The sequence below is a fragment of the Myotis davidii genome, unplaced genomic scaffold (assembly GCF_000327345.1).
Source record: "Myotis davidii unplaced genomic scaffold, ASM32734v1 scaffold826, whole genome shotgun sequence".
NCBI lineage: Eukaryota > Metazoa > Chordata > Mammalia > Chiroptera > Vespertilionidae > Myotis > Myotis davidii.
This window is the reverse complement of record NW_006297142.1, coordinates 1,608,762-1,620,315: the sequence shown is the minus strand read 5'-3', so window position 1 is coordinate 1,620,315 and position 11,554 is coordinate 1,608,762. Positions and strand designations below refer to the sequence as shown.

At 54.5% G+C, this 11,554-nt stretch overlaps 1 protein-coding gene across 1 annotated transcript; it reads right to left on the bottom strand.

Annotated features, from left to right (window-relative positions):
• Positions 1-243: 243 nt before the first annotated feature.
• Positions 244-11,060, bottom strand: LOC102756796 (HRAS-like suppressor 3). The gene is made up of 5 exons (XM_015569829.1): positions 10,762-11,060; positions 8,606-8,717; positions 6,613-6,881; positions 1,114-1,333; positions 244-497 (listed from the first exon to the last, which is right to left on the bottom strand). Exons 1-4 carry the CDS (start codon positions 10,768-10,770, stop codon positions 1,130-1,132), a joined length of 594 nt encoding a protein of 197 aa, XP_015425315.1. The 5' UTR covers positions 10,771-11,060; the 3' UTR covers positions 244-497; positions 1,114-1,129.
• Positions 11,061-11,554: the final 494 nt, after the last annotated feature.

Here is an 11,554-nt window from a genome sequence, read left to right as displayed (position 1 = left end):
AACCTCTTCCTGGCTTGCAAATGGCCACCTTCTCGCTATGTCCTCACATGGAGGAGAGAGGGCTCTGGTCTGTCTTGTAAGGGCACCAATCCCATCATGCCCACCCCGCACCCTCGCCACCACCTCATGACCTCCTCTGAGCCTCATGACCTCCCAGAGGCCCAGCTCCGAACACCGTCATACTGGGGGTTAGGGCTTCAATGTGAACAGGGGGTAAAGAGGGTACAAGCATTCAGTGCAAGACAGAGCCCAACTGTGTCTTTAATCGCATTCACACCAGCCGTATTTCCCCAATTAAATCTTCCTGTGCTTTTATAGCTCCATGAAAAGCAGGCTGACTGGCCTGGCCCGTGTGGCTTGAGTGTTGATCCATGAACCAAGGGGTCTCAGGTTCAATTCCCGGATGCTTGGTCCCCAGTAGGAAGCGTGCAGGAGACAGCTACTGATGAATTTCTCCCATTTTTGTTTCCCTCTATTCCTTGCCTCTTCCTCAATTTCTAAAAAAAGAAAGAAAAGAAAAGAAAATTCAAGAAAAACATACTTTATAAATTAGCCTAAATGAGTGTAAAACAGAGTGAAATCAATAAAGTAAACCCCACCCCCGCTGTAAGTGCCTGAAGCTAATTCCAGCATCACAGCCGGCCTGAAGCTGGGGTGATAAGGGCATTTCCCCAAACCTGAGAAGGATGCATTAAATTGATGGTTTGCTGCCAGACAGCTCAGGGCATCTTAACCTGCATATTACTGCCTCCTACTGGCTAAACACCTGAACAGCCATAGGCTAATTCTTCCCATGTGACAATGGATTGTGTATAGGAAACCTGACCCTTTGAAGTGTATATCTCCACTTCGCCTCAGACAATTTGTGTTAATAAAAAGCATGGGGTCCTGAGAGGAGATCTTAGTTTCTTTAGCTAGGCTCCTCTCATCCCTAAATGCCTTTCAAAATTATGCTTCATCTCTGGATTAAGTTACACACAGCCCTTGATTAAGTTACACACTGCCCTTCTCCAGGTTGCTGAACCCTTCCTAATGCTGGAACAAGAACCCCGGCAGCTAAGCAAGTCGTCTCCCTACTAACTGGCTGCCGCTAACATGATCCCTTGACCTCACCGCTTTTGTGCTCGCCTCAGTTCTGCAGGGTCCTGTGGATGCCCATGATGACCGCACCCGTTCCGATGATGCCTGCTGCCATGCCAACTGGTATGCCCACTGCTGCGCCTGTTGCCACGCCAGCTGGTATGCCCGCTGCCACGCCAGCTTGTATGCCGACTGCCATGCCCAGTATAATCAGGCCAACTACCCTCAAGGCGGCAAGGAGCGCTTCGGTGACCTGCAGCACAAGAGATGGCGTCACACTCCACGTCAGGGGCCTAGCCACGGACACACCCACCAAGAATCACTCAGGAGAGACCCGGGTCCCCCCCTCTCCAACGGAACCAAGAAGGAGCGGGTGTTTGCAGGGCAACAGGCCACCAGAAGAGCGGAGAAGAGGCGGGGAGAGAACGGGAGGGGGAAGGAGCTGTGTGTGTGAGGGAGACAGCGCCCTTGTAGGTCTGAAAGGCTCAGAGAGCCGCAGGGGGTGCCGGGGGAAGGACACAGGCAATGCCCGGATGGTATAGGTTAGGGCTGGCCACTGGGAGCCTGAAGCACGTGCAGAGTTGGGGAAACCCGCTGTGAGCTCTCACGACCCAGGGCTGGGCCGGGATGGTTCTGGGCGGCCCAGGAGCTGAGCCCGGCCATTCACAGCGTGGGCGCTGGTGGAGGAGCTGCTGATCCCATGTCTTGACTGGGCAGCGGCTCATGGAGCGACATCACCTGCTTCTGCGCTGACCGGGGAGGGTTCTGGACAAGGAAGCGGACACTCGGACAGCAGGGATGAGGCGGAGGAGACGTCAGGATGGTCCCTGAGGGTCGTGCACTCGGCAGCGCCGTGTGAGCCACCCCTGCCCACAGCGCTGTGCTGGGGAAGCGGGCGAAGACCCCGAGAGCGGCTGCTTCCAGGCGTCAACACTGGGCGGGACTTCCCAGGCTCTCAATTGTCTCCATCTGCCCCAGACCCTACTGATACCCGTGTCGGATGCCCACTGTACAGAGGAGAAGACTGAGGGGGGACCGTGGAAAGAATACCCCAAAGCCACCCCACGCCCAGTGACAGGGACCAGGGCGCCTGGTGTCCTAACAAGCCCACCTAAGCCTCCTTTGCCGAAAGGGAAAATGCTCAAAACAGAGCACATAGCAGGTTTCTGTGGAAGATCGTGACTTGGCGCCACGTGAGCGGCTGGGGAAGGAAAAGCCCGCACCGCCCACTTCATTCAGAGACAGTCAGACACGCTCCCACGTGTCAGCGATAAACAGACTTTCCTGAGCTCCACTCTGACTGGCACAGAGGTGACGGGTGTTTTAAAGGGTGCGCAACAGAGTTTTAGAAATGAGAAGTTGCAAAGGGCCGGTGAGCATCGGTGCGGTTGGACCAGGTGTCAGCCAGCTGGACGGATGGAAGCCAGGCTCCCAGGCTCCCACAGGAGAGGAGGCAGAGGCCGGGCCCTCCTGACCCTGCATTGTGATGGAGAAGGACAGCAGGGCAAGTGGCCTGAGGTCCTGTATGTCCAGGCTTCTTACACTCAGGGACACCGCCTTCTCTCTGTCACAGCTGCTCTCCCTCACGATTTTCCTTCTTCACTCTGAGCCCCCAGAGGATCTCAGATCCTCCTGCTCCTTCACCACTTTTGATCTAGCCGACCATCCCCGGTCCCCTAGCTTAGGGCTCCTCCATCTCAGCAGCCTGAGAGCCCTCCACCCTACCCAGCAGATCCCACCGCCACCTCCCCATCTCACACCTGCTCCCGAGCAGGTTTCACTCTCTTCCTCCCCCACTCTCACACTAGCCTTAAAGTGTCCCCTTGGGGAAATTGCTGGTGCCAAATCTGGCTTCATGCCCAGGAGGGCCACACAGATACCCTCCACAATCAGGCCCCTGCCCCCTCAGCCAGAGCGGGTGCTGTCCCTGATATGGACCCACTTAAACCTCTCAGGAAGGGCAAGCAGGTCTCAGGTCTCAAGACCATACTGTTCTCTGCCTAGAAGGATTGAGAAATGCAGCCCACAACGCAGTTAATTATAAAAAACTAATGGCCCAGTGCACAAAATTCCTGCACGGGAGGGGGCAGGTGTTCCTCAGCTCAGCCTATACCCTCTTCAATCAGGGACCTCTTGGGGGATGTCTGACTGCTGGTTTAGGCCTGATCCTGCCTAAACTGGCAGTTGGACATCCCTCTCACAATCTGGGACCACTGGCTCCTAACCACTCACCTGCCTGCCTGCCTGATCGCCCCTAACTGCTTCTACCTGCCTGCCTGAATGCCCCTAACCCCTCTGCCTGCCTTCCTGATTGCCCCTAACCTCTCTGCCTGCAGGCCTGATCACCCCTAACTGCCCTCCCCTGCCAGCGTGATCTCACCCCCAATTGCCCTCACCTGCAGGCCTGATCTCACCCCCAAACTGCTCTTCCCTGCTGGCCTGATCTCTCCCCTAACTGCCTCTGCCTGCCTGATCACTCCTAACTGCCCTCCCCTGCTGGCCTGATTTCACTCCCAACTGCCCTTCCCGTTAGCCTGATCACCCCTAACTGCCTCTGCCCTGGCCCTCACCACCATGGCTTTGTCTGGAAGGAAGTTGGACATCCAGAAGATGGCCAGTCGACTCGGTCTAATTAGCACATTGCCCTTTTATTAGCATAGACTAGAAGTCCAGTGCACGTTCAATTGTGCGCAGTTAGGATCCCTAGGCCTAACTGGAATCAGGGCCACGTCCACCGCCCAGCATCACTCCGCCACCTCCATGGCCCCTGCCTCGTGAACCTCCATGCTCACAGCCCCTGCTCTGCAAGGCTCCTCGGCCTCTGCTGCCCACGCCCCACGGTGCTCTTTTGCCTCAGCAGCCCTGTGAAGCTCCATGCTCATAGTCCCCGCCCCACCACACTCCATGCTTGCCGCCCCTGCCCCACAATGCTCCTTGGCCTCAGCCACCCCACAAAGCTCCATGCTCGCTGCCCCTGCCCCGCGATATTCCTCCACCTCAGCCATCCCGGGAAGCTCCACACTAACAGCCCCCACCCCACACAGCTCCTCAGCCTCAGCCACCCCCATGCAGCGACACTCCCCTGCCTCACTGCCCCACGAAGCTCCATACTCACAGCCCCTGCCCCATGACACTCTTCTGCCTCAGCCACCCCGGGAAGCTCCATGCTCACAGCCCCCACGTCAGCCTCTGCAGCCCTGCCCTGCCACGCTGTGAGAGCCAGACTTCTCCTTTGGTCATTTGGGCCTACAGCTCCCTCCTCCTGCCACCGTGCCATGGGCGGCCGGGGGCCCACAGCTCAAACTCCCTCAGCCCCCTAGTCTGCTGTTTGGTCATCCATCTGGTCATTTGGTTGTGACGGCACCTGGCTTTTTCTATATTGTGATAGGTTATATAGGATAGGATTGCTTAAATAGGGGCGGGGAGAAGATGGCTGGTCGACCCAGTCTAATTAGTATATTACCCTTTTTTTAGTATAGATAGATTATATAGGATAGGATTGCTTAAAAGTGGGGGAAGCCTTTTACAGCAGGAGGAGATGCTCTTGGCAGACAAAACTACATAATCTCCATATTTGGATTGATAGCCAGCCATATGCACTATACCGCCAAACCAGTCATTAAAATTCTTACACTTTACACCAAACAGCTGTTACCTTAAAACCCCTTCTCAGCCCCCACCTTAGGTTCTGCCTTCGCCATTCACCCAGATTAGGTTCTGATTGGTCGGTTTCTATGCCAGTCAGCATCAGAAACTCCGCCTCCTAGGCAGCCATTGGCTCCTCGCAGTTCACCCAGATTTCATTCTGATTGGTTGGTTTCTATGCCAGTCAGCGTCTCTGGGCTATCTCTGGGCCTGATCAGAGAGGCTGGGCAGATCAACAGCCACCCCAGACTGCTGGTGAGCAGACTGAAGTGCTGATCTCTCGGAAAGAGAGGCGCTGCTGTTGGTGAGCAGCCATGGTAGCTACTAATCAGCCCCGCCTCTCTCTCAACAGTTCAGCATGCTCGCCAGCCCCCGCCCACTGGAGCCTGCTGCATGCACAGCCTGGCATTCTGTTGAGCCTTTGGTCATTACAGACCCTGGGATTTTATATATTAGGAAGAGCAGAGGTCACCCAGGAAAGTCATGAAAATCCGGCAATCTTCCTCTCTCACCTTACACAGGTCATGAGAAAATATACCAATCTTGACTCAAGAGGCCTAGAAGAAACAATCAATTTAAGATTCAAATTATCAGAGAGCAGGAATCAGCAAACTATCGCACAGGGGCCCAATCGAGCCCACTGCTAGGTCTGATCAAATGATTGAATCGATATCCCCTCCGCTGGCCACTGACCTTTAGGCCCCTTCGCAACCGAATTCCCTTTTGCTTAGACCACATTCCACTTGCTAATACCATTATCTTTTCCCCTCAGGACCCACCTAGAGAAATCTCTGCCCAGAAAAAGCCCGCTTGGAGTCCGTTAAAACCTCTGACCCCCCATCCCTAGGTGTTGGCCCCATTTGGGGGCTCAGCCCATCTGGTCGCCAGGTGACCTAATAAATTCATAATTCTTGCCCTGACCAGTTTGCCTCAGTGGATAGAGCGTCAGCCTGAGGGGTTCAAGGTTCAATTCCGGTCAAGGGCATTTACCTTATTTGCCCTTGATGTTTCTCTCTCATCGATGTTTCTAACTCTCTACCCCTTTCCCTTCCGCTCTGGGAAAAATCAATAAACTATGTTAAAAAAATAAAAAATAAATTCATAATTATTTACCCCTTTTGGCCTCATACATTCCTCCTTTAGCAATTCTAATACCCACCACTGTTTTCATAAAAAACTTTTTTAGGAATGGCCTCACCCACTCCATTAGGGATTGTCCACGACTGCGTTTCTGCTACAAAGTCAAGTGGAGAGACAGAGCCCACGTGGGAAAGAGCCAGAAAGGTGTCCCCCCCACCCCCTGGCCTGTCGCAGAAAACGTCTGTCTGGCTCTTCCTCCTCCTGGCTCCCACTTTTCAATCTCCCTCAGCCTGTAGTCCTTGTCGCCCCTACTCGCTGGTCATCTCCAGCTCATTTTCCAGCTTCAATTTAATCAAAACAATTAACTGAGATTCAGCTCAGGCGTCACCTCTTCTGTGATGCCTCCTGGATCAGGCACCTGGGTTCAAATCCCACCTCTGCACGTGGCTGTCAGGTGCTAGAGACTCAATGCCTAGTGGTGGAATGAGTTTGGGTGAGCTAGTAAAGCACCGTGAGCCCCAGTTTCCCCATCTGTAAACCCTCCTCTGGAGCTGTGGGAGGGGCCGGGGGTGACTGTCATGGCTGCGACATCACCCCCTACTTCACTAGTCTGCATAGCAACTGGCACTTCTCCCCAATCTCATCTCTATCCCGACTGTCACACCCTCAAGGGCATGGATTCTGTCCCTGCTATTTTGTCTCATTTATGTCTCTGCCTTCACCCTGGCCGCCCACACGATGCGCAGCCACTGTCAGCGGAGGGAATGGTCTGGTTCCTGGGGACAGGGACATGGGCTGAGGACGCACCTGATCGCAGCGGGAGGCTCCGTAGCGCAGCTCATTCACGAAGTGCTCACAGTTGTCGCTGGTCAGCTTGTAGAACATCTCCTGCCCCACCAGCTCCTCCGCCTGCTGCACAATTTTCCTGGGAGGCCTCGGAGAGTACTTCCGGTCATGCTTGTTATTGACACGGTACTTGCGTTTCCCAGCCACTTTGGACAGCAGCTCCTTCTTCACTATGGCCCCCTCGGACCCGGAGACCATGAGTTTGGCCAACGTAATTCCCACGATTTCACCTGTGGTTCCCAAAGAGGAAAGAGGCTGATGGTCGGGGCTGAGAGCAGGCAAGCAGGCAGCCCACTGGCCTGTTCTTCATCAGTGAGGATGAGCTGGGGAAAGGCCGGCCCCCTGCCTGGCTTCAAACTCAAACACAGGCCGACCCGCCTGGGTGCCCTTGGAGAAGTCACAGCTGCCCCTGGACTCTGGCTCCTCATTTCTAAAGCCGAGGATGTGGATTCTCTAAAGGCCCCTGTGGGCTCAGACGTCCCTGAAAGACGCAGGAGGGGCAGAGGGTACGGGGCACAGACCCCAGGTGCTGCCCAGCCAGAGCGGGGCGGGCCCTCAGCGGCCGGGGTGACATGTTTCCAATAGTAGGAAAGGAGGCTGCTGGGCAAGCCCAGGCCTGACCTGCAAACCCAGAGCACCGCCCACCGTGTGGCCTCAGGCCAGTCCCTTCTCCTCTCAGGGGCTGTCAGCACTACAGATGGAAGGGCCTGGGTCAGGTGGTGGCCACACTCTCCCAGCTCTGAATTCTCAGATTGGCCCCTAACAGGACGCCCGCCTCCTGCCTCACCCAGGCTTCTGGGAAAGCTGACAGGAGAAGGTGAGTGATGGGCCCTGGAGCCCTCAGGGAGGGGCCAGTGGACCTGTCGGAAGGAGCTGGGCTTATAGAAAGCTTGTTGGTATGACGTCAATCTCTGAACAGCCAGCTCATCCAGTGACCAGCTTCTGCATTCACTGACTCTGTGTGTGTGTGTGTGTGTGTGTGTGTGTGTGTGTCTGTCTACACTTTACTTCACCAGTTCTTATTTTCTTTTTAAAAGGGCATTTGACCCTGGCCAGTGTGGCTCAGTTGGTTGGATCATCGTCATGTTCACAGAGCAGGGGAGAGAGGGAAATATCTCAAATTGAATGTTTCTGTCTCTCTCTCTCTTCCTTCTCTAAAAATCAATGAAAAAAATATCCTCAGATGAGGATTAACAAAAACATAAAGCAGTAAGTTATTCCTCCTCACTAAGCCTAATTTTTTAAAGCCTGCTTTTTCTTTAAAATTCACATGTGTGTGCCCACACCTGCTGTACAGCTGTTTGTAACGGTGGCACCGTCAGCCATGAAATGCAGGCACCGATTTTATTTGGCGAATTCCCTGCTGTTGAGTGGATTCCAAACTTTCGGCCTTTGCTTTAATGCCACGAAGCTCTGGGAGGGAAGGGAGGTTGGCCCAGCACCTGCCAGGCCTCGCCCGGGCTCCCCTGTGCTGTCCTGCATCCCACCCTGCACGACCGGGAGGTGGGGTTCTCATCTGCTGTACAGAGGGTGCAGCTGAGCTCAGGGGGCAAGTCACACGGGCAAGTACCAGCTCGGCAAGCGGAGGCCCCAGGACCCCAAACGGGTGCTGCTAAGTGGGAGGCCCTCGCTCCTTCCATGCCTCTGAGCCAGCTGGACGCTGTGTCCTACTCATCTGCCCCCAGAACATCGAGCACACACAACGGGGTGCTTCCCTGGGACAGTGGGTTGGCTGGAAGTGAACCCCAGTGTCACCTGGAACAAAGGCCAACAGTCCGTCCTCCACGAACTCGCTGCTGAGGAAGAGGAGCAGCTGCAGACCTACCAGGGAACATCATGCAGCCAATGGCCAGGGAGAGCCCACCATCCGGGCACTGGGTGAGAACAGCACACAAGTGTGCAGCCGCTGACACTCCCACCTCTGCCCTGAGCTTCACCGGAGAACCAGCCTTACTTGGAGGTCCCAGGTGCACCACGTAGCCATCCCCCACGTAGACGGCCCAGTGCGCGATGCCTAGTATGTGGAAAATCTCAATCAGGTCTCCAGGTTTCGGTTCAGCCTGTGACTGAAAAACCGGAAGCAGACTGAGGTTAGTCCTCACAGGGAACATTCTAGAACCTGACCTGTAAGGAGCCCCAGCCCAGCCTGCAAGCTCCCTCTGATCATCTCCTGAAGGAAATGCAAGAAGGTGCTCTCCTCGCACAGATGCAAAGCCCCTCCTTTACTGGGGCTGCTGAGCTGGAAGTGAGCTCTTTGGGGGACAAAGAAGAGATGGACAGGGTGTCTGGAGGGGAGGTGTGGGCACGTGTGTAGCACGGGGGTGTGGCCGAGCCATGGGTGTGCAGACATGGGCATGAGCACATGTTATGCCAGAGCATGTTGTTGCCAGTGAGTAAATATATGACTCCCAGGAAGTCTCAAATGCCCCATCAAAGACCCCCACCTTGCGCCGGGCCTGAGTGATTCTGAGTGATAGAGCCCCAACCTGCACAGCCAGACACGGTGCTCAACATGCCCACATTTCACATCCATCACTCCTTTGACCACAAACTGTCATGACCCCATTTGACAGATGAGAAGACTGAGTCTCAGGAAGGTTGGGTAACATGCAAAGATCCTTACCCAGTGAACAGAGAGAAAGATCAAACCTAGGTCTGCATGTTACCAACGCTGCGCCCTTAAAACCCCAGAGCATCCCGGGGGGGGGGGGGCCGCTGAAGTCTGGGCGCCAGGCCAAGACCCAGCTGGGGACCCAGGGTGTGACTGGAGTTGGTGGCAGGGCAGCGCCCTTCTGGAGATTGCATGAGCAGGGAGAATGTTGCCCTCATCCCACTGGGAATGCGAGAGACGCCCATATCACACAGGTTCTATTTTAGGATCGCTCCGAGGCCAGCCAGCACCTCTCCTCCCCTGAATCAGCTGAAAACGGTCACTGGGGCCAGACCACCGTGACCAGGGTGGGTGGCTGTTGCTGGGTGAAGAGAGGATGGCTGCCAACCGGAAGGCTGCTGGGGAGACATGGTTGAGAGAAAAGATCTTTTTAAAAAGTACATGCCCTTGTCCGGAATTGAACCCGGGACCCTTGAGTCCAAGGCTGACGCTCTATCCATTGTGCCAAACCGGTTAGGGGAAGAGAAAGGCTCTTGATTACAAGCGTCAGGCATCAACTTGACCAAAGATGGAACAATTTGAGCATCAAAAAAACACATATCAGGTATGTGAATAATGACATCAATGTGTTCATAATGACACTTTTAATATGTGTTAGTCACCTTTGGAGGTTGCAAAAGAATCACCATATAATTTCAAAAACTAGTAAATGAAAAGATTCAAGCATTTCCTAAGTGAACTGTACTCAGACAACCAAGTTAAGAATGACAGCAAAACCCAAAGCCACAAAACAACACTTAAAGGTGGCTACACTTCTATATGCAAAGAACTGGAAAACCCCTGGCAGGACATGGAGTGAGCCACAACAGAGGAGGGACTGAGAGCTGGGGGTGGGATGGGGGGATGAGAAGCGGGGGGGGCGGTGCAGGGGACTTTAACCTTAATGTTAGGTTTCCATGTGGGTTTGGTGGGGGGAGAGCTAGCAAGGAAGATGTGCTCACATATTTGTAGCAGAGGTTAAATAAAAGCCTTTTGCATGGTGTCGGGATGCAGCGAGCTTTCGGAAATGTGACTGTTATGGAGCCAGAAGGAAGGAGCAACATGTGGAAGGGAAGAGAGGGATAGAAAGAAAAGCAGAGGGAACAGGTGAGCTGCTTGGAGAGGAGGGTGGACAAGAACGGCTTCCTGCAGCCCCTGCCTCGGCCCCACACTGCTGGGAGCCATTCTCCTGTCCCTCCCTCCCCAGCTCCTCCCAGCCACGCAGGACAATGTGACTGAGGAGGTAGGACTGGGCAGTGGGCAGAGGCTGCCCACCCTGAGCCCACCATTCCTGCCTCCTCAGGAAGCTCTGGGGAGCCCTCCCACCCCGGGTAGCGGACCCTCAGGCCTCAGCAGGCCCCGTGCCCCTCTGTTCCAGAGCTGCAGCCCAGCAAGGACACCCACATCATCTCCACTAACAGGATTGCGGTGTTTGAAATAAAAGCTTTCTGGGCACTTACCAGAGCCATCCTCCTGTGCAGGTATGTCTGTGTGCTGCTGCCTCGGGGGCCAGCCTTCTATGATCAATAGTTTTGTTTTCCCTCCGACCCTTTCCTGGAAGACAAATACCTATATTTAAAGCCACACATCGCAGGATGTGCTCCTCTGTGAGACATGTGTCCAGGTGACCTGCGAGGTAATGACTCAGTGAGAGGAGGGTCATGTTCTTCACATTTAGGTTTAGCATGTATTACCATATGCTACTAATGAATACATACATTTTTTAAAATAAAAATGCAAATCAAAGGTCACACAAAATCTGCCCTTTGTTCAATGCAGGGCCAAGGTACAGGCCAGGTAGACACATAGGCCTGGAAACCAGCCAGAGAGAAATCGAAGTCCACATGCAGAGTCAGAAGGATTCGGTGGTGGCCACGGTCAGCGCCACGGTCATAAGTCACCAAGTCTCAGGGCTGAGAGAAGAGGAGAGAGGAACAGCAGGGTCAGGGGGGTGTGGGGCGAGGAGGGATGGAGAGACAGAAGGAGGGAGGAGCTCCAAGGAGACACAAACACCGGGACTGACCATGACCAGAACACACCAATGATTCCAGCAACCTCTAAGCAGACGTAAAGAACATTCTTTTGAAGTGGTGGCCACGGTCAGCGCCACGGTCATAAGTCACCAAGTCTCAGGGCTGAGAGAAGAGGAGAGAGGAACAGCAGGGTCAGGGGGGTGTGGGGCGAGGAGGGATGGAGAGACAGAAGGAGGGAGGAGCTCCAAGGAGACCCAAACACCGGGACTGACCATGACCA